Below are 23,711 nucleotides of genomic sequence, written 5' to 3'. Positions count from 1 at the left end.
GTAACATTTCCCACATATCTACTTTACAACAGCACAATTTTGGAACCAAAATTTATTTTTGTTAGGGAGTTATAAGGGTTAAAAATTGACCAGCAATTTCTAATTTTTACAACACCATGTTTTTTTAGGGACCACATGACATTTGAAGTCACTTTGAGGGGTCTATATGATAGAAAATACCCAAGTGTGACACCATTCTAAAAACTGCACATCTCAAGGTACTGAAAACCACATTCAAGAAGTTTATTAACCCTTCAGGTGTTTCACAGGAATTTTTGGAATGTTTAAAAAAAAATGAACATTTAACTTTTTTTCACAAAGAAATTTACTTCAGCTCCGATTTGTTTTATTTTACCAAGGGTAACAGGAGATATTGGAACCCAGAAGTTGTAAAATTTGTCCTGAGTATGCTGATACCCCATATGTGGAGACAAACCACTGTTTGGGCGCATGGCAGAGCTCGGAAGGGAAGGAGCTCCGTTTGACTTTTCAATGCAAAACTGACTGGAATTGAGATGGGACGCCATGTCGCGTTTGGAGAGCCCCTGATGTGCCTAAACATTGAAACCCCCACAAGTGACACCATTTTGGAAAGTAGACCCCTTAAGGAACTTATCTAGATGTGTGGTGAGCATTTTGACCCACCAAGTGCTTCACAGAAGTTTATAATGTAGAGTCGTAAAAATAAAAAATCATATTTTTTCACAAAAATGATCTTTTCACCATCAATTTTTTATTTTCCCAAGGGTAACAGGAGAAACTGGACCCCAAAAGTTGTTTTGCAATTTGTCCTGAGTACGCTGATACCCAATATGTGGGGGGAACCACTGTTTGGGCGCATGGTAGAGCTTGGAAGGGAAGGAGACCCTAACCCAAACCCTAACTATAGCCCCAACCCTAACCCTAACTTTAGCCCCAACCCTAACCTTAACTTTAGCCCCAACCCTAACCCTAATGGGATAATGGAAATACATTTTCTTTAAATTTTATTATTTTTCCCTAACTAAGCGGGTGATGAAAGGGGGTTTTATTTAGCAGATTTTTATGAATGGCAGCCGTCACACACTAAAAGACGCTTTTTGTTGCAAAAAATAGTTTTTGTGTCTCCACATTTTGAGAGCTATAATTTTTCCATATTTTCCACAGAGTCATGTGAGGGCTTGTTTTTTGTGGGACAAGATGACGTTTGTATTGGTACCATTTTCGGGCACGTGAAATTTTTTGATCGCTTTTTATTCCGATTTTTGTGAGGTAGAATGAACAAAAAACAGCTATTCATGAATTTCTTTTAGGGGGGGAGCTTATACCGTTCCACGTTTGGGAAAATTGATAAAGCAGTTTTATTCTTCGGGTCAGAATGATTACAGCGATACCTCATTTATATATTTTTTTATTTTTGGCGCTTTTATACGATTAAAAACTATTTTATATAAAAAATAATTATTTTTGCATCGCTTTATTCTGAGGACTATAACTTTTTTATTTTTTTGTTCATGATGTTGTATGGTGGCTCGTTTTTTGCGGGACAAGATGACATTTTCAGAGGTACAATGGTTATTTATATCCATCTTTTTGATCACGTGTTATTGCACTTTTTGTTTGGTGGTATGATAATAAAGCGCTGTTTTTTGCCTCGTTTTTTTTTTTACGGTGTTCCCTGAAGGGGTTAACTTTTGGGACAGTTTTAGAGGTTGGGTCGTTATGGACGCGGCGATACTAAATATGTGTACTTTTATTGTTTTTTTTATTTTGATAAAGAAATGTATTTATTGGAACAATATTTCTTTTTTTCCTCTTTATTTAGGAATTTTTTTTTTTTTTAACATCTTGTAAATATTATTTTTTTTTACTTTTTAACATTGCTTTTTTTACATTGCCCCAGGGGGGGACATCACATTATAGTGATCGCTCATCTAACACTTTGCACTGCACTGTGTCAGATCAGGTATCACACAGGCACTGCAGGGAGGCTTCCCTGTGCCTTCTCTGAGCAGGCACTTGAAAGCCACCTCCCTGCAGGACCCGGAAGGCCGCCCGTGGCCATTTTGAATACGGGCCTGCAGGGAGGAGGAGGTAGGAGACCCTCGGAGCAACGCGATCACATCGCGTTGCTACGAGGGTCACGGTGAAGCACACAGGGAGCCCTGTTGTGTATCCGCTTTTTGGGCTCCCCTGGTGGTTGCTGGTGGTACTGGTGACTTGTTTGCACTTTGCTTCTTCTGTTCACCTGCTTCCATCAGTGTTTGGGAGTTTCCTATTTAGCCTTGCTCTCCAGTCATTTCCTTGCCGGTCATCATTGTAACCAGAGCCTTCGGTTGCATGTTCCTGCTACTAGTCTGCTGATCAGCTAAGTGGACTTTGTCCTTTTGTTTTGTACCTTTTGTCCAGTTTGCAGTTTTTGTAAGTCTCTGTAGCTGGAAGCTCTTGCGGGCTGAAATTGCCACTCTTGTGTCATGAGTTGACACAGGAGTCTTAAAGTAATTTCAGGATGGTTTTTGAAAGGGTTTTCAGTTGACCGTGAAGTCCTCTTTTGTATCCTTCTGCTATCTAGTAAGTGGACCTCTCTTTGCTAAATCTACTTTCATACTGTGTATGTCTTTTCCTCTTAATTCACCGTTATTACATGTGGGTGGCTGCTATCATCTTTTGGGGTATTTCCCTAGAGGTAAGCCAGGTCTGTTTCTTCCTCTACCAGGCGTAGTTAGTCCTCCGGCTGGCGCGTGGCATATAGGAAGCCGTAGGTATGCTCCCTGGCTACTGTTAGTTGTGTGGTAGATTTAGCTCACGGTCAACTCGAGTTTCCATCACCCGTGAGCTCGTTCGTTACTTATGTGTTTTTTACGTTCCCTTGCCATTGGGAACCATTGGGAACCATGACAGAGCCCCCTCCCTGCGCGATGATTCCCTATGCCACCGGAAAGCTGCAACCATCTTTGATCGCAGTGTTCCGGGGGTAAATGTGCCGGGAGCCGACCGTTCCTGGCACATAGTGCCGGATGTCAGCTGTAATAATCAGCTGACACCCGGCAGCGATTGGCCGTGCTCCCTCCGTGAGCGCAGCCGATTGCCTATGACGTACTATTCTGTCCATGGGAAGTAGGGCCCACCCCACTTGGATGGAATAGTACATCTAATGGCAGAAAGGGGTTACATTTGTGGTCCTAAAATTTCAATGATTTTGTTCATCAAAAAATAAATAAGGGCTAACACTAAATATTGAGTCCTTGAATAAACTTGATGTATTTGCCAATGAAAATTAGGAAACTTATGAAATGCTTATAATTGTACCTCAGAAATCATAGAAAAATCTGAGTACAATTTCTAAACACAATGAAGCAGCAAACTGTATGTCAATCTCAAAAGTTTTGGCCATAACTGTACAGTACTAGAACCAAGCACAGTGCAAAATTCAAGCTGACTCCTGACATATCATCTTCTACCATGCAGCACTACAGATTTTATTATGGCCACTTTTATGTTGTTTCCACCTGTCACATTATAGACCAAGTGTATACATTACAGATGTGGTGCGAACTGAGGAAGAATAAACACTTATATTTAGGGATTAAGAGGTGACAAGTGCTCTGATGATGTTCTACTAATTTTTCTCCATTTGCTCCAGAGACAGATGATGACTTTTCTCACCTATCTGTGTAGTTATTATGGACCTCTTCTTTGCTGCACTTTTCCACCGCCTATGTTTATACTAATATACATTTCCTATTGTGTACCATGCATGAATATAATGGATACTGGAAGCCTGTGTTAGCATTTCTTCTGCGGTGTTGCTATCAGTGTGATAAGAGTGGGAGAAGAGGGTTGCATTGACAATCCAACACAATGGGCAGCACTTAGAACACATTTTATAAGTGGTGAAAAACTTGTATATAATTCAAGCAAGAATAAAGATGTGTTAAAACCAAGCACACCATTGTTTTTCTTGTGAAATTCTCAATAAGTTTCGAAAAAATAAAGTTGGATCCAAAATGGCTGACTTCAAAATGGCGGCCATGGTCACCACCCATCTTGAAAAGTTTCCCCCCATATACTAATATGCCACAAACAGGAAGTTGATATCACCAACCATTCCCATTTTATTTAGGTGTATCCATATAAATGGCCCACCCTGTATAGATGTGCCACACAAAGTGACTCCAGAAAATAAAGTGCCACTTATAGTGTTTCCAAACTGCTGAATTCCAAACCTGCTTACCAAATATTTTTTTATAAATTCTTTATTTTAACAAAAACTACTTAGCCATAGTGGCATTTTTTAGATTTATAGAGATCAATTTATTTGTATTTGGTATTCTTTTTACTTGCTCCACAGATGGATTCCTCAAGTTTTCACTACACTAATACGCTTCACATTGGAATTAAGAATGAAACCCTCATCACGGTGAATCCCATCTTCTTCGATTTCACTTGTTCTTATAATTTAACTCAAAATACAAGTCTGTCTTCATCAATCCGTTTCTCGTCTTGTCCATCCAATACAACAAATACGACTCAGAGTATAATTAACAGGTAAGACAAATAAAATCATTGGTAACGTAATCTATTGACCAAGCATTTTCTTCGCTAGAACCCACTAAAGTCACTACTACACTGTGTGCAGTATTGTTAGATAAGTAAGTATTTTGACCATATCCCTCTGCAACACTTGGAACAATTTCCAGAGTTAAATCACTTTTTTGGCCCATTCTGCATGAGGAAAATAGTCTGCCTAATAATTCTGCACACCTTGATAAAGGGGGTTGATATCCTTAGGCCTCATCTTCCTTCATACCACAGATGCACATCACCTGATCTGCTTCATCCAATGAGCATTCAAGGCTATACACCTTGTAATATGAAAATTTGCATAAAAATGATATGGTCAAAATACTCAGTAGCCTAAAATTGTACACACAGTGTATTTAGATGGCATGCAGATAGACAGAGGATAAGCAACAATAGCACTTTCAACCCTTGATTTGAATGTTGATGGCCTGCCCTAAATATACAGTAGGTCTTCAATATTTGGAAGAAAAAAAAAACATACTCCAGCAGTGAGTCTTTTTTTTATACTTTTCCACCTCCCTGGGCTTAATAAATAGTGATGAGTGAGTACAGTAATATTATTAATCGCTATACTCGTAACGAGTATGTTGTAAAAATTGCGTATTCATTCCGAATTTCGAGTACAATGCAAGTCAATGGAAAATGCTAGTAATTTTCTGCTGGAACCTACAAAGGGGGAATGGCTGAAATGGATGGAAAAGTAATGAAACAGAATGGGAAGAGCCTGGAGAATATGCCTGGAGAATATGCCTGCATGCATTTCTGACTCACATATGGTTTCTGGGAATAAGTTTGTCGCAGTATTACGCCACCTTTACAGATACACAACAATACCAAACCTTACCTAAATTGCATTTAACACACCAAAGAGGTTAAGAAACAGTTTTTTCCTGCATAATCACTTGTATATAAAGCTAAATAAACCAGAGAAACAAAAAATATCCCTTTTGGAGGGATGGCTCTTACTTAGACATTTGGGCGGTTCCTTGATCATTGACACCCAGATAGTGGAATGCATATTCCATAGCAGTTTACAATGTGTCCATTGTAGCATTGGGCTTCACCCTCCTCCCCCCTTCCTCCATGTGATTCTGCGGCCCTAAATTCAAATGTTCAGAGGGTCTGCAATAGGCAGGAAACATGAATTCATGTGGTCCTGTAACATACGCTTGGAAGTGCCCTCCTCTAGAAATCTTGGAGGGCCCTCTTGTGTACATTTGAGAGTGCCCTCACTTATTCATATTGTACATTCCTCACTCTATTATTTAACTCATTTAAAGGCAGAGACTACATGGAAAAGGGCAAGAGACATGGAGCATTAGAAGGTAGTAGTGAGTGCAGCCTGTGATCCTCAGGTTTGGGTGAACTCTGTGAACGTTTTTTTGTCCGTCACGTCCGCCATTTTCTACCGCGCATGCGCAGCAGAAACTCCTCCTCCTCCTGCCTGGACTTCAGAATGTGCAGCGGATGTGTTGAAAAACTGCATTCGCTGCCCACGTCGGGCACAAATTTCACCGCACAGAGACCCTGCACGCCGCACAGAGAACCCGCACGCCGCTCAGAGACACCCCACACGCCAAACAGAGACGCCGCACAGAGACACGCTGCACAGAGACACGCCGCATAGAGCCCCGGCACACATGCAGAGAGCCCCACGGTCACGCACAGACACCACCCGCACACGCGCACACGCAGTCTCCACCCACGCACCGCCCACACTTTATTATACTGCATAATTTCACTATAGGAACTTCCGATTCCTATATCGCAAAAATATCGGAACTCGGTATCGGAATTCCGATACAGCGAATATCGGCCGATACCCGATATTTGCAGTATCGGAATGCTCAACACTAGTTGTAACCTCTTCTGTTCTGTCTACCTTCTCCCATCTAAATCGTGCCAGCTTTGCTGGATATTGCCATACTGTTCTGTTGAAGTGAATGTATAGTCATCACTGTATTATTAGTTATGCAGGCATCCTCCTTCTGGCTTCATATTCTGGTGGGGGACATCATCTAACCATAAAGCCAATCAGTAGCTGCTGATATGCTGCACCTTGATATTAAAGAGATTGGCACTTTATCTAGTTAGTGCAGCTTCCTCACAAACTGACCAACACTTCTGTCCATAAAATGTCGGCTGGTCCAGGAACATCTGTACATCTGCCTCCTCCAATAGAAAAGCAATCAGAGACTGTCGGATTAGTCCCCTGCACCTCCTTCAGCAGTCATTTTAAAATATAGAAGTGCTGGTCTGTTTGTGAGGAAAGCTGCACTAATAAGTGAAATTGGCCAACTGCTTTAAGTTTAAGCAGTACGGAGCAACGGCACTAGACCCAGTTTGTGATATGGGTTGTCTTTACTTTCCTACTGTCACAGCTGCTCCTTCTGTGGCTGTACCTGCTGCCGGGACCACCGCCGCTCTCTCCGCTCATACTTACCTGCAGTGGCTCGCTCCTCCTGTTGCTCCTGCTACCGGGTCCGCCGCCATCTCCGCTTATGCTTACCTTCTCCTGCGGGTGCGCTTCCTCTCCTTCAGTCCTTCAGTCTTCTCCGCTCCCTGGTTCTCGTAAGGTGCGCGTGCGCACCGCCCACTCCAGCGCTCCTCTGCGCACGCGCACTTCCTTTTTCTGATTTACTGGGGCCCTGTACCTCCTTTTTGAGATCCTGGAGGACCGTGACCCGGAAGTCCTTCTGAACGCCATGTATTTAAGGTGATTCCTTCCTCTGCTCCTTGCCTGTCTGTCATTTGTTCTTCTGTGACTCAGGTCCACTTTTGTCTTTACGCTGCCTGTTCTTAGTGTCTGCTCTGTTCAGTCAGTTCAGCTTCTCTGCCTTTCCCAGGCTTCCTTGCCTCCTCTTCCAGCCCAGCCTTCCCAGTGAGCTCTCCGTACCCTGTCAGTCTGGTGTCTCTGTCCTTTTCCACTTCCTTGTGTCTTCCCCTTCCCAGTGCTCCTCTGGTCTCTCCGGAACACAGCTCATACCAAACCGTACTCCATCTTACCCCGTTCTGTCCGACCTACACCCAGCTTCTCTAATCAGTACCTCCAACTACCTGTCTCCGGGTTCCAGCTTCTGCGGCAATAGTCTTTCTTGGGCCTGCCCCTAATGTATAGGGGGTGGTCTACCTGGTCAGCTCACCCTTGGGAGGTTCGTTGTCGTGGAACTGCAGGTCCACTCTAGGAGTTCCGAAAGATCTTACACCTACCAGTCCAGGCTAACTTAACAACTGTTTTATAGTATTCAATAACTACTATAACTAAACATGGTAATCTTGTTGGAGCAACTGAGCTTACTTTCTAAAAATGTACCGCAAATGTATTAGGCTATGTGGGCATTTTGAGTACTTGCTTGAAGAAATTACTGTTTGGTTTCTGCATCTCTTGGCAGGAAAAATGCTGCAGCAAAAATAGGAGTTTTTGCATGCATTGTTGTACAGCAATGAAGGCATTTTTTTTAGTTAAATAAATTCAGTGGGCTCCTGCGTAATTTCAATAACAATAAATAGCAGAGGGAAAGCTGAGGGCTGATGTTAATATTCTGGGAAGGCGCCAGTAGCCATAAATATTCCCTAGCTATTAATATCAGCTCTTAGCTGTTTGCTTAGCCTTTACTAGCTAGTTTAAAGGGAACCCCAGAAACAAATTCACATATGGTCCCCCTATAAAATCTGACCAGCCTAATCCACTGACACCAATGTCTCCTGCAGCAAAAATAAAATAATAGACCACAATATTCCACACCTGTCCGCTGAGAAGATAATCCATAATGTCCCACAACGATCCTCCTGATGACTTTGAGAGCAGTCACTGATATGACTGCTGTCAAAGACAGCAGGTGATACACTGACAGGAGGTAATCGCTCCCACAGTGTATCACTGAGCTGCCGTGAGAAAGTTCTAACGCATCGGTGCCATAAGTGAGAGCACCAGAGCTGATCAGCTGATATACTCCAGTGGCTCTCACGGCAGGTCAGTAACACACTGCGGGAGCGATTACCTCCTTTCAGTGTATCGCCGGCGACCAGGTAGAGCAGTCACATCTCTCAATGTGGCTGTTCTACACATGAGATCACCGTGGGGCATTGACTACGGCGGACAGGTGAGTATATGGTGGTTTATTATTTTACATTTTGTCTAGGAGATGAGGGTGTCGGGAGTTTGGTGTTAGGTAAGTATAATGTGTTTTTTATTTTTATTTGAATATATAAATATATATCTCATTATTTTACTTTTTTTCTAACTGTGAGCACAGGCACCAGGTGATGACACTGCGTCTCCCATCAGCGGTACCTGCTGTCACTGTTATCAGTGACAACAGACATAGCCTGATGAGAGCAGTAGTCTCATCAGACCATGCCTGCTGGCCTGCGGTAAGCTGTTTACCGCAGGTCACCGCTGTGGGTCATAGTCGCAGTTGTGGGGTCACGCTGACATCTGACAGGGTTACCCCGCAGCACTCTGACCAACGGTCTTACCGGCTATAGTGGTACCACCAATAAGAACCTCCGCAACGGTGTTTCCCACGCTGTCATACAGAAGACAGAGTGAGAAACACAGTAGGAAGCCACTAAAATGCAAACAAAAGCTCAGCAAATCGCCGCAAATCCGCAAACAGTTTTATACCTGCGTTTTTGCTGCGGATTTGACTGACTTAATTGAAGTCAATGTGTGGAAAACGCTGCAGAAACGCACAAAGAATTTGCATGCTGCAGAAAAAAAATGCACTGCAAATACTCAAAGGAAATTTACTGATCATGTGCACAACACTTCAGAATTGTCATTGTATTAGCTTGTATAAGGATTTCATAGCGTTTTTGGTCCATTTCCGATTGGAAAAGAACGCTGCATAAAAAACACACTGTGTGCACACAGCCTCACAGTAAACAATGACATGTTACTTGTAGAAGGATTTTATACATTGACTATTCATAATCTCAGAGCTTTGAAGTGGGAGTATAATGTACAATATTCAGATACTAGAATACTCTGGGGCATAGGATGACTACCCAGATGACAGTGCATCCCTCGCATACTGGCAAATCTGTAATGAAGTCCATTGCTATGTGCTGCCATAGACCAGACGGCATGGGCAAAGGCAGGAGAGAACCGGTAGGAAGTCGTCTAGGAACCTTATTGTGGGCACAAACCAGACAGACAGCCATACAAGCATAGATCTCCCTCCTCATGGATGGCCACCAGTAGTGGCAAGAAATCAATTATAGTGTCTTCCTTTTTCTAGGTTGACCAGCCACCTTGGACCAGTGACCCCATGACAACACTCGTTCCTTCTCCGATTCGGCAACAAGGGTTTTTTCTGGGGGAATTCGTGACAGGCTGACTGGAGCAACAGCAACAGTAACAATTTTGGACAGTTCAATGATAAACTGAGGATCCTCCTCTTGATCTCCAGACAGAAATGAGTGAGAGAGGGCATCGGCTTTGACATTCTTGTCATCGGACCTGAAATGTGTTGAAAAGTTAAAGCGGGCAAAAAACAAAGACCACCTAGCTAGGCGTGGATTACGTCTCTGGGCGGACTGAAGGTATGCCAGGTTCTTATGGTCCGAGTAGATGACCACAGGGTAGACTACACCCTCCAGCAGGTATCGCCACTCCTCCAAAGCCATCTTTTTGGCGAGTAACTCCTGGTCACCAATAGAGTAGTTACTCTCTGGAGCAGAGAAGGCCTTAGAGAATAAACCGCAGGACACAAGGTAACCTGAGGAAGATTTCTGAGTGAGCACAGCTCCAGTCCCTAACCAGTATGAGTCCACCTCTAGGAAGGACTGTTTGTTCAAATCTGGATGATGCAGAATGGGAGTGGTGAAGAAGGATCGTTTAAGAGAGTGGAAGGCCTCCTCAGGCTCGGAGGACCAGTTCTTTGGAATGGCTCCTTTTCGGATTATAGCAGAGATGGGCATGTTCAAAGTGGAGAAGTGAGGAATGAATTGTCGATAATAATTAGCAAAGCAAAGGAATCTCTGTATTGCTTTGACTTCAACGGGCAGGGGCCATTTAAGGACGAAAGGGACTTTCTCAGGATCCATCCTGAGTCTGTTATGTTAAATAATGTAACCCAAGAAGGGAAGGACGGACTGTTCAAAAACACATTTCTCATACTTGGTGTAGAGTCGATTCTCCTTAAGAGGCTGAAAAACTTGCCGAACAGCTCATCTGTAGGAGGCCAGATCCAGGGAAAATACCAAAATATTGTCCAGATACACATCAATGCAGGAATAAAGCAGGTCCCGGAAGATATCATTGACGAACTCTTGAAAAACTGCTGGTGCAGTTCGGATGGCAGAGTACGGAAATGTACCGCATATTGTCCCACAGAAGAGTTGGGCTGACATAAATGGAGAAGAGTGGAAGCTGAAGATGTGGTTTGTCCAGGTTCATTGAATACTTTGCGGAAAGCCTCCAAGAATATGGGCAAATTGGAGATGATAGGATCCTCTCTTTCCCATAATTGGCTCAACCATGCTAGGGCCTCACCTCCAAGGTGCAACATAAGGAATGCTACCTTTGTTCGGTCTGACGGAAAGTGATGGGGAAGAAGTTCAAAATGTAGCCGGCACTGATTTATGAACCCTCGGCAGAGCTTCGGATTGCCATCAAAGCGGGGTGGTGCTGTGAGTTGGGGACCTGAAGCTCAAACTAAGCAAACAGACTGAGAATTTTCTGGAGAGGATATGGCTGCTTGAATGTGAGGAGACTCTGGAGAGATGTTTAAGGCCTCCAAATTGGTAGTAAGGGACTGCAACTGCATCAACAACCTCTCCTGCATGCTTTTCTGTCAACAAACTTCTTGGTACACTGTCTGATCAGGGTTTACAACAGAAAAACCCCCCGTAAAAAATATATACTTTATTAGATAACAATAATGAAGAAAAATAATTTGTAAAACAAACAAAAACCCTATCTAATGAGTCAGTCCTCCAGGGAAAAAGAGTATAGTACCCTGTAATAGTTTATGATTAAATGCTGATAAGATGCCGCACATACAATCATTAAGATATCAAAAATAAAGGTGATTTAGCAATTGTGATATCCAATATTTGCTACAAGAGTGTACGGATATGAGTGAAATATCCCTCCAAGCTACAAAAAAATGTCCCTTAGAAATAATCCTACATAGATGCGGAGGTTGGCACCCTAGGAGAAATGGCGAGAATGGCGCCCCCGCTCGTGCGACGACTATCCCTGGTCTCCTACCTTCTCCCTATAAGAGATAGGATTAGAAATAGAAGGCCAGATGGCTGGTAATAACGTGTAACAATATGTGATACCAACTATACAGCAACTCAGGCCCTCCCCCCCAAATGTGATGTGAGACCAAAGGATAGAGGTCCTAACTATGATATTTACTACATAAGACAAGGGAATAATGATAATAGGTTAAAGCTACAGGACATACGGTATCAACGTGCAACCAACACTCTTCTTAGCTGACTGATAGTCTCACCTAAAGGATCCATATATGATGTGCAGCCAACACTATTTTTGACTGACTGATAATCTCAACCAAAGAATACAAATACCATATATATAACAAAACGCCACCACATACACCTGGATAAATGGTTGACACCAGCTGATAAACTCAGCAAAGTGGACAATGCAGTTAGTACAGAAATATAATCAGGATAATAGTAGTATACTCATCTACTGCATTCATGGTCCACAGCTGATTGCTAATCCAGATATAGTGGCTCAGGAAATGACTTTAAGGCGAAAAGAATCTCCAAAACACCTCTCGACGATCCAGCGGGGTCCATGGCCTGAGCAAACTGTCACGGACATGGTTTGTTTCCACTATGCCTCGGACCGCGGAGAGCCTGGAAGGGCGTGACTAAGTGAGCAACTTGAGCAACTTGCTGTTCACCATGGTGAGGTTAGACTTGGCTTCCGATGAACGCTATGTGCCACTCCAGGACAGACCAACGGACACTCGGCAGCTGACCTCAGAAGGACAGACTGGATGGTGCAACAGGCAGAGAATGTATCAGAGTGCCACAGGCAGGATCTGCACCAGAGTGCAGCAGGCAGGATCTGCACCAGAGTGCAGCAGGCAGGATCTGCACTAGAGTGCAGCAGGCAGAGTGCATGTCAGAGTGCAGCAGGCAGGATCTGCACCAGAGTGCAGCATGGAGGATCTGCACCAGAGTGCAGCAGGCAGAGTGCATGTCAGATTGCAGCAGGCAGGGTGCAGCATGGACCAGTACACAACCTTACACAACTTAGACTGCAGAACAGGAAGGATGCTCAGGCACCTCCCCAGTGGGGAGGAAGCAATATATACATAATGCCCAGATCCATTGGCTGGGGAGGAAGTACACACTGTCCCTTTAAAAGGGTGGGAGCGCACGAAAGTGCTCTAAGGATAAGGCTGGAGGCCTTCTGGAAGCTCTGCTGGAAGCATGCAGAGCATGGGGAAGGGAAGCACCGACCGCAGCACGGGTGAGTAAAATGACACACCGGAGATCCAGCCTAATGTGTGCATTGTACTGTCTGGAGGACTATAATGTGCATTGTACTGTGTGGAGGACTGTGGTGTGTAGTGTACTGTGTAGAGTACTATGGTGTGTATTGTACTGTATGGGGTGCAGTGGTGGGCATTTTACTGTGTGAAGCGATATGGTGTGTATTATGCTGTATGCAGCACTATGGGATGTACATTGTACTACTGTATATGGAGGACTATGCTGTGCATTGTACTATGTGGATGACTATGGTGTGCATTGTACTATAAGGAGGACCATAGGGTGCATTGTACTATATGGAGGACTATGGTGTGCATTGTACTATATTGAGGATGATGATGTGCATTGTACTATATGGAGGACTATGGTGTGCGTTGTACTATATGGAAGACTATGGTGCACATTATACTATATGGAGAGCTGTGGTGTGCATTATACTATATGGAGAACGATGGTATACATTTTACTATATGGTGGACTATGGTGTGCCTTGTACTATATGGAGAATGATGGTGTTCATTTTACTATCTGGAGGACTATGCTGTGCATTGTTCCATATGGAGGACTATGGTGTGCATTGTACTATATGGAGGAATGTGGTGTGCATTGTACTATATGGAGAACAATGATCTTCATTTTACTATATGAAGGACTATGGTGTGCTTTGTTCTATATGGAGGACTATGGTGCAAATCGTACTATATGGAGAACTATGGTGCACATTGTACTATATGGAGAACTGTGGTGTGCATTATACTATATGGAGAACGATGGTATTCATTTTACTATATGGAGGAATGTGGTGTGCATTGTACTATATGGAGAACAATGATCTTAATTTTACTATCTGGAGGACTATGCTGTGCATTGTTCTATATGGAGGACTATTATGTGCATTGTACTATATGGAGGACTATTATGTGCATTGTACTATATGGAGGACTCTGGTGTGCATTGTACTATATAGAGGACTATTATGCGCATTCTACTACATGGAGGACAATGGTGCACATTGTACTATATGTAGGACTATGATGCTCATTGTACTATATGGAGGATTATGGTGCACATTATACTATATGGAGAACTATGGTGCACATTGTACTATATAGAGAACTGTGGTGCACATTGTACTATACGGAGGAGTATGGTGTGTATTTAGCTATATTGAGGACTATGATGTGCATTGTTCTATATTGAGGACTATGGTGTGTGTCATGATCTCTGCAGGCAGAGATCATAGCAAGCCTATAGAGGGACAAGCTCTCGGAAGATGGAACTATACTGACCATGAACTAAGCCTGCCGCGCAACTAGAAATAGCCAGGTAGCATTTCCTATTTATTGCTAGATGCCCAGCTCTGGCCTAAGACCTAAATAGCTAGCAGAGGGAAATATAAGACCTGGCTCACCTCTAGAGAAATATTCCAAAGAAGACAGTAGCCCCCCACATATAATGACGGTGAGTTCAGATGAAACAACAAACGCAGCAGGAAAATAGTCTTAGCAAATTTGAGGTCCGCTTACTAGATAGCAGAAGACAGATAGTATACTTTCATGGTCAGCAGAAAAACACTAACAAAACACCATCCAGAGATTACCTTAAACTCTGGCATTAACTCATAACGCCAGAGTAGCAATCCCTGATCAACGAGAGCTTTCCAGACACAGTAACAAAACTTCAGCTGTGAACTGGAACAAATAGGCAAAACGAAACATGGACAAAAGTCCAACTTATCTAGTAGTTGTCAGAAGCAGGAACAAGCACTGAGAGGCATCAGATAACATTGTTGACCGGCAAGAAACCACCAGAGAAATGAGCTTAAATAGCGACACCCACTACTGATGGAACCAGGTGAAACAGGAAAGAGGATGACAAGTCCAATTCCACAAGCGGCCACCGGGGGAGCCCAGAATCCAAATTCACAACAGTACCCCCCCCTCAAGGAGGGGGCACCGAACCCTCACCAGATCCACCAGGGCGACCAGGATGAGCCCTATGGAAGGCACGAACAAGATCAGAAGCATGAACATCAGATGCATTGACCCAAGAATTATCCTCCTGGCCGTAACCCTTCCAGTTGACCAGATACTGGAGTCTCCGTCTGGAAACACGAGAGTCCAAAATTTTCTCCACAACGTACTCCAACTCACCCTCAACCAACACCGGAGCAGGAGGCTCAACTGAAGGTACAACAGGTACCTCATACCTGCGCAATAACGACCGATGAAAAACGTTATGAATGGAAAAGGACGCAGGGAGGTCCAAACGGAAAGAAACAGGATTAAGAATCTCCAATATTCTATAAGGGCCGATGAACCGAGGTTTAAACTTAGGAGAAGAGACCCTCATAGGGACAAAACGAGAAGACAACCACACCAAATCTCCAACACAAAGCCGAGAACCAACACGACGATGACGGTTGGCAAAACGCTGAGTCTTCTCCTGGGACAACTTCAAATTGTCCATAACCTGCCCCCAGATGTGATGCAATCTCTCCACCACCGCATCCACTCCAGGACAATCCGAGGATTCCACCTGACCGGAGGAAAATCGAGGGTGAAACCCCGAATTACAGAAAAACGGGGACACCAAGGTGGAAGAGCTGGCCCGATTATTGAGGGCGAACTCTGCCAATGGCAAAAAAGCAACCCAATCATCCTGGTCAGCAGAGACAAAACACCTCAGATATGTCTCCAGGGTCTGATTAGTCCGCTCGGTCTGGCCATTAGTCTGAGGGTGAAAAGCAGATGAAAAAGACAAATCTATGCCCATCCTAGCACAGAATGCCCGCCAAAATCTAGACACAAACTGGGTACCTCTGTCAGAAACAATATTCTCAGGAATACCGTGCAATCGGACAACATTCTGAAAAAACAGAGGAACCAACTCAGAAGAAGAAGGCAACTTGGGCAGAGGAACCAAATGGACCATTTTAGAGAAACGGTCACAGACCACCCAGATGACAGACATCTTCTGGGAAACAGGCAGATCTGAAATAAAATCCATCGAGATGTGTGTCCAAGGCCTCTTAGGAATAGGCAAGGGCAACAGCAGTCCGCTAGCCCGAGAACTACAAGACTTGGCCCGAGCACAAATGTCACATGACTGCACAAAGACTCGCACATCTCGTGACAGGGAAGGCCACCAGAAGGATCTTGCCACCAAATCCCTGGTACCAAAAATTCCGGGATGACCTGCCAATGCAGAAGAATGTACCTCAGAGATGACTCTACTGGTCCAATCATCCGGAACAAACAGTCTATCAGGCGGACAACGATCCGGTCTATCCGCCTGAAACTCTTGCAAGGACCGCCGCAGATCAGGAGAAACGGCCGACAAAATTACTCCCTCCCTAAGGATACCTGTGGGTTCAGCATTACCAGGAGAGTCCGGGTCAAAACTCCTAGAAAGGGCATCTGCCTTAACATTCTTAGAACCCGGTAGGTATGACACCACAAAATTAAAGCGAGAAAAAAATAAAGACCAGCGCGCCTGTCTAGGATTCAGGCGCCTGGCAGTCTCAAGATAAATCAAATTTTTGTGGTCAGTCAATACCACCACCTGATGCTTAGCCCCCTCTAGCCAATGGCGCCACTCCTCAAACGCCCACTTCATGGCCAAAAGCTCCCTATTCCCAACATCATAATTCCGCTCTGCGGGCGAAAATTTGCGAGAAAAGAAGGCACAAGGCCTAATGACGGAGCAGTCGGAACCTTTCTGCGACAACACTGCCCCAGCTCCGATCTCCGAAGCGTCAACCTCAACCTGAAAAGGCAGATTCACATCAGGCTGACGTAACACAGGGGCAGAGGCAAAACGGTGCTTAAGCTCCTGAAAGGCCTCTACAGCATGAGGGGACCAATTAGCAACATCAGCGCCATGTCTGGTCAAATCAGTCAGTGGTTTAACGACATCCGAAAAACCAGCAATAAATCGGCGGTAAAAGTTGGCAAAGCCCAAAAATCTCTGAAGACCCTTAAGAGAGGAGGGCTGAGTCCAGTCACAAATAGCTTGCACCTTGACGGGATCCATCTCAATGGAAGAGGGAGAAAAAATATACCCCAAAAAGGAAATTTTCTGGACCCCAAAAACGCACTTAGACCCCTTCACACATAAAGAATTAGACCGCAGAACCTGAAAAACTCTCCTGACCTGCTGGACATGAGAGTCCCAGTCATCAGAAAAAATCAGAATATCATCCAGATATATTATCATAAATTTATCCAGAAAATCGCGGAAAATATCATGCATAAAAGACTGGAAAACTGAAGGGGCATTAGAAAGACCAAAAGGCATGACCAAATACTCAAAGTGGCCCTCGGGCGTATTAAATGCGGTCTTCCACTCATCCCCCTGCCTGATCCGCACCAAATTATACGCCCCACGAAGATCAATTTTAGAGAACCACTTAGCACCCTCTATACGAGCAAACAAATCAGTAAGCAATGGCAATGGGTATTGGTACTTAACAGTGATCTTATTCAGAAGCCGATAATCAATACATGGTCTCAAAGAGCCGTCCTTTTTTGAGACAAAGAAAAACCCAGCCCCCAAGGGAGAAGAAGATGGACGAATATGTCCCTTTTCCAAAGACTCCTTTATATATTCCCGCATAGCAGCATGTTCCGGCACAGACAGATTAAACAAACGACCCTTTGGATATTTGCAACCCGGTATCAAATCTATGGCACAATCGCACTCACGGTGCGGAGGTAACGACCCAAGCTTGGGTTCGTCAAAGACGTCTTGATAATCAGAGAGGAACTCAGGGACTTCAGAGGGAATGGACGACGAAATAGAAACCAAAGGTAAGTCCCCATGAATACCCTTACATCCCCAGCTCAACACAGACATTGCTCTCCAGTCCAAGACTGGATTGTGAGACTGCAACCATGGCAATCCCAGTACCAAATCGTCATGTAAATTATACAGCACCAGGAAACGAATAATCTCCTGGTGATCCGGATTGATACGCATGGTTACTTGTGTCCAGTATTGTGGTTTATTATTAGCCAATGGGGTGGAGTCAATCCCCTTCAGAGGAATAAGAGTCTCCAAAGGCTCTAAATCAAAACCACAACGATTGGCAAAGGACCAATCCATGAGACTCAGAGCGGCGCCAGAGTCAACATAGGCGTCCGTGGCAATGGATGACAAAGAGCAAATCAGGGTTACAGACAAAATAAACTTAGACTGAATGGTGCCAATGGAAACAGACTTATCAAGCTTCTTTGTACGCCTAGAGCATGCTGATATAACATGAGTAGAATCCCCACAATAGAAGCACAATCCATTCTTCCGTCTAAAATTCTGTCGCTCGCTCCTGGACAGAATTCTATCACACTGCATACTTTCTGGCGTCTTTTCCATAGACACCGCCAGATGGTGCACCGGTTTGCGCTCCCGCAGACGCCTATCAATCTGAATAGCCATTGTCATGGACTCATTCAGACCTGCAGGCACAGGGAACCCCACCATAACATCCTTAACGGCATCAGAGAGACCTTCTCTGAAAGTTGCCGCCAAGGCGCACTCATTCCACTGAGCAAGCACAGACCATTTACGGAATTTTTGGCAGTAAACCTCAGCTTCGTCTTGCCCCTGAGATAGTGCCATCAAAGTTTTTTCTGCCTGAAGTTCCAAATGAGGTTCCTCATAAAGCAAGCCCAAGGCCAGAAAAAACGCATCCACATCGCGCAACGCAGGATCCCCTGCTAGCAATGAGAAGGCCCAATCTTGAGGGTCACCCCTGAGCAAGGAAATCACAATCCTAACCTGCTGAGCAGGGTCTCCAGCTGAACGAGACTTCAGGGACAAATAAAGCTTACAATTATTTCGAAAATTCTGGAAGCTAGCTCTATTCCCTGTGAAGAACTCCGGCAAAGGAATTCTCGGCTCAGATACTGGAGCATGTACCACAAAATCTTGTAAATTTTGTACTTTCGTGATGAGATTATTCAAACCCGCAGTTACACTCTGAAGATCCATTATTGTCAGGTGCACACAGAGCCATACAGAGATTAGGAGGAGAGAGAGAAAAAAGACTGCAGCAAGGCAAACTGGAGGAAAAAAAAAAAAAAAAAAAATTCCAGCAGACTTCTTATAACTCTCCTTTCTCAACCTGGGTTTTTAACACTTTATGGGCCGGTCAAACTGTCATGATCTCTGCAGGCAGAGATCATAGCAAGCCTATAGAGGGACAAGCTCTCGGAAGATGGAACTATACTGACCATGAACTAAGCCTGCCGCGCAACTAGAAATAGCCAGGTAGCATTTCCTATTTATTGCTAGATGCCCAGCTCTGGCCTAAGACCTAAATAGCTAGCAGAGGGAAATATAAGACCTGGCTCACCTCTAGAGAAATATTCCAAAGAAGACAGTAGCCCCCCACATATAATGACGGTGAGTTCAGATGAAACAACAAACGCAGCAGGAAAATAGTCTTAGCAAATTTGAGGTCCGCTTACTAGATAGCAGAAGACAGATAGTATACTTTCATGGTCAGCAGAAAAACACTAACAAAACACCATCCAGAGATTACCTTAAACTCTGGCATTAACTCATAACGCCAGAGTAGCAATCCCTGATCAACGAGAGCTTTCCAGACACAGTAACAAAACTTCAGCTGTGAACTGGAACAAATAGGCAAAACGAAACATGGACAAAAGTCCAACTTATCTAGTAGTTGTCAGAAGCAGGAACAAGCACTGAGAGGCATCAGATAACATTGTTGACCGGCAAGAAACCACCAGAGAAATGAGCTTAAATAGCGACACCCACTACTGATGGAACCAGGTGAAACAGGAAAGAGGATGACAAGTCCAATTCCACAAGCGGCCACCGGGGGAGCCCAGAATCCAAATTCACAACAGGTGTGCATTGTTCTATATGGAGGAATGTGGTGTGCATTGTACTATATGGAGGACTGTGGTGGGCATTGTACTATATGGAGAACAATGATGTTCATTTTACTATCTGGAGGACTATGCTGTGCATTGTTCTATATGGAGGACTATGGTGTGCATTGTACTATATGGAGGACTATAGTGTGCATTGTACTATATAGAGTGTTAGGGGTCGAGTTCCCGCCTCTGCACAGGGGGAATCTTAAACCATCTCCGCTGCGGTCTCCCATTCTTCTCCAGCCGCAGTGGAGCCTGCTCAGTGGAGACGTCAGTCCCAGCATCTGGCCCTGCCTGATACGGTGCGGATGATTGCTGCTGCCTTTCCAGACTCAGCCATTGTAGCCAGTACTGGTCAGCGGCGAGCAGACGTCTCTGGGACTAAGTCCTGCTTTTCCCCTTCTGAGCATGCCCAGGGTAAGACCTCTCATTGGAGGTCGGGGGTCACATGCTCAGGTACTGCAGCAGCTCCCATTGGTCCTCTAGGAAGGTCCTGAAGTTGCTCAGGTACTGTAGCAGCTCCCATTGGTCCTCTAGGAAGGTCCTGAAGTTTCTGCAGCTATAAAAGGTTCACATAGCCGCACAGCCATGCGCTAGTATTAACCTAAGTTATGAGCTTAGCGCCAGTGTGGTCATGCTTGCATGTGGTCAGGATTCGGTTGAAATAAGCCCCTAGAATACCAGCACCTCCGGTGAGGAGTTTTTGTATGTGGATTCAGGGTTTGGCTGAAATAAACCCCTAGAATACCGGCACCTCCGGTGAGGAGTTTTGTGTGTGCTATGCTGACTGCATGATCACTGTCGGCTCTATTAGGTAGCTGTTCCTCTGTGAGGTTAACAGGGCCCAGCATTCTCTTTCTCAAGCGAATCTGTGAAGTAACAGAGTTCATTTATACCGCCATATAGTACTGTCTTTTACCAGCAGCAGGTTCTCTCCTGCACGGTGGATCCCGGGTTGCAAACACACCTACTACTCAATATATATATATATATATATATATATATATATATATATATATATATATATATACTCGGTGCGTTCCGCCAACCCTAGCATAGAGGACTATTGTGTGCATTGTACTTACATGGAGGACTATGGTGCACATTGTACTATATGTAGGTCTATGGTGCTCATTGCACTATATGGAGGACTATGGTGCACATTATACTATATGGAGAACTATGGTGCACATTGTACTATATAGAGAACTGTGGTGTGCATTGTACTATATGGAGAACGATAGTGTTCATTTTACTATATGGAGGACTATGGTGTGCATTGTTCTATATGAAAGACTATGGTATGCATTGTACTATATGGAGGACTATGGTTTGCATTGTACTATATTGAGGACTATGGTGTGCATTGTTCTATATGGAGGACTATGGTGTGCATTGTACTATATGGAGGACTATGGTGTGCATTGTACTATATAGAGGAATATGGTGTGCATTGTACTATAAGGAGAGCGATGGTGTTCATTTTACTATATGAAGGACTATGGTGTGCTTTGTTCTATATGGAGGACTATGGTGTGCTTTGTACTATATGGAGGACTATGGTGTGCATTGTACTGCATGGATTACTAGATTACTATAGTGTGCATTGCACTATATGGAGGACTATAGTACTTATTATACTACATGGAGGACTATGGTGCACATTGTACTATATGGAGAACTATGGTGTGCATTGTGCTATATGGAAGACTATGGTGTACAATGTACTATATGCAGGACTATGGTGTGCATTTTACTTTATGGAGTAATGTGGTGCGCATTGAACTATATGGAGGACTATGGTGTGCATTGTACTATATGGAGGACTATGGCGCACATTGTACTATATGGAGTATTATGGTGTGCATTGTGCTATATGGAGGACTATGGTGTGCATTATACTATATGGAGGACTATGGTGTGCATTATACTATATTGAGGAAGGACTTTGAGGAGTGCATTATACTATTTGAAGGACTATGAGGAGTACATTAAATTATATGTAGAATTATGCGGTGTGCATTATACTATATGGAAGCCAGCAGCGTAGGATCTTGTGGGATGACGTCTCTCTAGTCCCCTTGGTCTTATGTGGCTGCCTTTTTAAGCGAATGTGTGTGGATGTGGCTGTGGCACATACAGATACCACAGCCTCCGGTTTGCTAGCTGAGCCTTGCAGTTCTCCAATAGTCTTGGGGGCCAGTTCCCCATTGTGACCTGGTCCCTCCACCTGCTGATGGTCAGCGTGGATGCAGGCCCCACGGGTGGATTCCTCACTACCCGTGCCCCTAAGATCCCTTCTCTCTTCTTTCTGTAGCTTCACCTTTCTCTAGCTCCCTCTCTCTGGGAGCTCATTTCTGAATTTCTCACTCCATCTACTTCCTCTCACAGTCTCTCATGTCTACTCTCCTCGCCTTCTCCCCACAGACTCACTCCCCTCAAACTGTCACCACCCTTCTTGCCTGAGTGAGATCCCACCCCATTCTCTAGGGTCTACCCAACTTGCCAGGCTAAGGTGATGTGATGTTGAATGCAAGTGTGTGAGTCCTGAGTAGTGCCTCCTCCTTACCCTAGAGCGGAGTTCTACACCTCTGGATGAGGTGCAGTACCTCCGTGGCGACCGGACCTCTGGGGAGCCACAGTGTGCATTATACTAAACGAGCAAAATGCTGCCTATTCATCAAGTTATTGGATTGTTTATGCCGGAACAAAAATTATTGTTCTTAGCAGCACATCGCCGGTGTAAACTACATATATGCTGCTGATATGATATGATACTTTATGGGGACAGGTTGATCTACTAATGATCATTCTGTGCACATCATTCTTCCTCAAGCGGTCTAAAGAAGCTAAGGAACAAGCGTTGAATGACTTCAATATTATTGATCATGCTCGTTTAACGGCCTTAACTCTATGCATGTAAATACAGCCGAAAAATTTGGGTGATGATGCAATATGTTAGCATTTGGAGCCCCACTTTAAACAATTGCCCAGGACATCACTTTGTCTAAAACCGGCCCTGTTGACATGTCACATGTAATCTATGTAAGAGCCCAAGAAAATTGAGAAGGGTGTCAAGAGGGGTCACAAAGCAGGAGTTAAGACGCAGGAATGAAGCACAGAATGATCCATGACCCTACACATGCTGGTCCTGTTTTCCTTCACAGCTTTTATGTGTCATATCAGCCATGATAGTATTTGATAGCAGAAGGAGTGAGGGGGCATCAAACAAGCAGACTGTCAGAGATGAGGATTTGTTAGGAGGTTAGTTTACATAAGGATCAAGAATCAAGCAATGCCCCCTGATCTAATGTGCAACATCAGAGCTGTGACGTGAGATCACAATGAGTAATTGTAAAATCACACAAAGTGGCATACAATAGTGTAACTTGCAGCTCATGGACACAAATGCAAATTTTATTTTTTTTCACAGAATGCTCATGAATATAGTTGGCGCATTAACTTTATTCTGCAGATAAAATCTCGTTTAAAAAAATTGGTTGGCTCACTATAATTTGAAACCCATAACATTTTGTTCTTCCATAAAGTACTATGAGAACTTGTTTTTGTGGAGCAAGCTGTAGTTTTCACTGATGCCAATTTTGTAAACATATGCTACAGTTTTTTTTAGAATGCACAATATGATGACACTGATGCCTAATTACCGTACATACTCGAGTATAAGCTGAGATTTTCAGCCCTTTTTTAGGCTAAAAGTGCCCCTCTTGGCTTATACTCGTGTCATTGTCCCAGGGG

The 23,711-nt window shown here is 44.1% G+C and overlaps 1 protein-coding gene across 2 annotated transcripts in view; it reads left to right on the top strand.

Moving 5' to 3' along the window:
• LOC143815762 (uncharacterized) overlaps positions 1–23,711 on the top strand; it is a 785,716-nt gene that overhangs the window by 380,665 nt on the left and 381,340 nt on the right. For both annotated transcript variants that reach the window (XM_077295356.1, XM_077295355.1), the window contains exon 23: positions 4,331–4,527. In XM_077295356.1, coding sequence (XP_077151471.1) covers positions 4,331–4,527 — 197 coding nt within the window. The remainder of the gene's footprint in view (positions 1–4,330; positions 4,528–23,711) is intronic.

Source organism: Ranitomeya variabilis, chromosome 3 (genome assembly GCF_051348905.1).
Source record: "Ranitomeya variabilis isolate aRanVar5 chromosome 3, aRanVar5.hap1, whole genome shotgun sequence".
NCBI classification, from domain to species: domain Eukaryota; kingdom Metazoa; phylum Chordata; class Amphibia; order Anura; family Dendrobatidae; genus Ranitomeya; species Ranitomeya variabilis.
The sequence above is the reverse complement of the archived record's forward strand: the minus strand, read 5'-3'. Positions and strand labels throughout refer to the sequence as shown.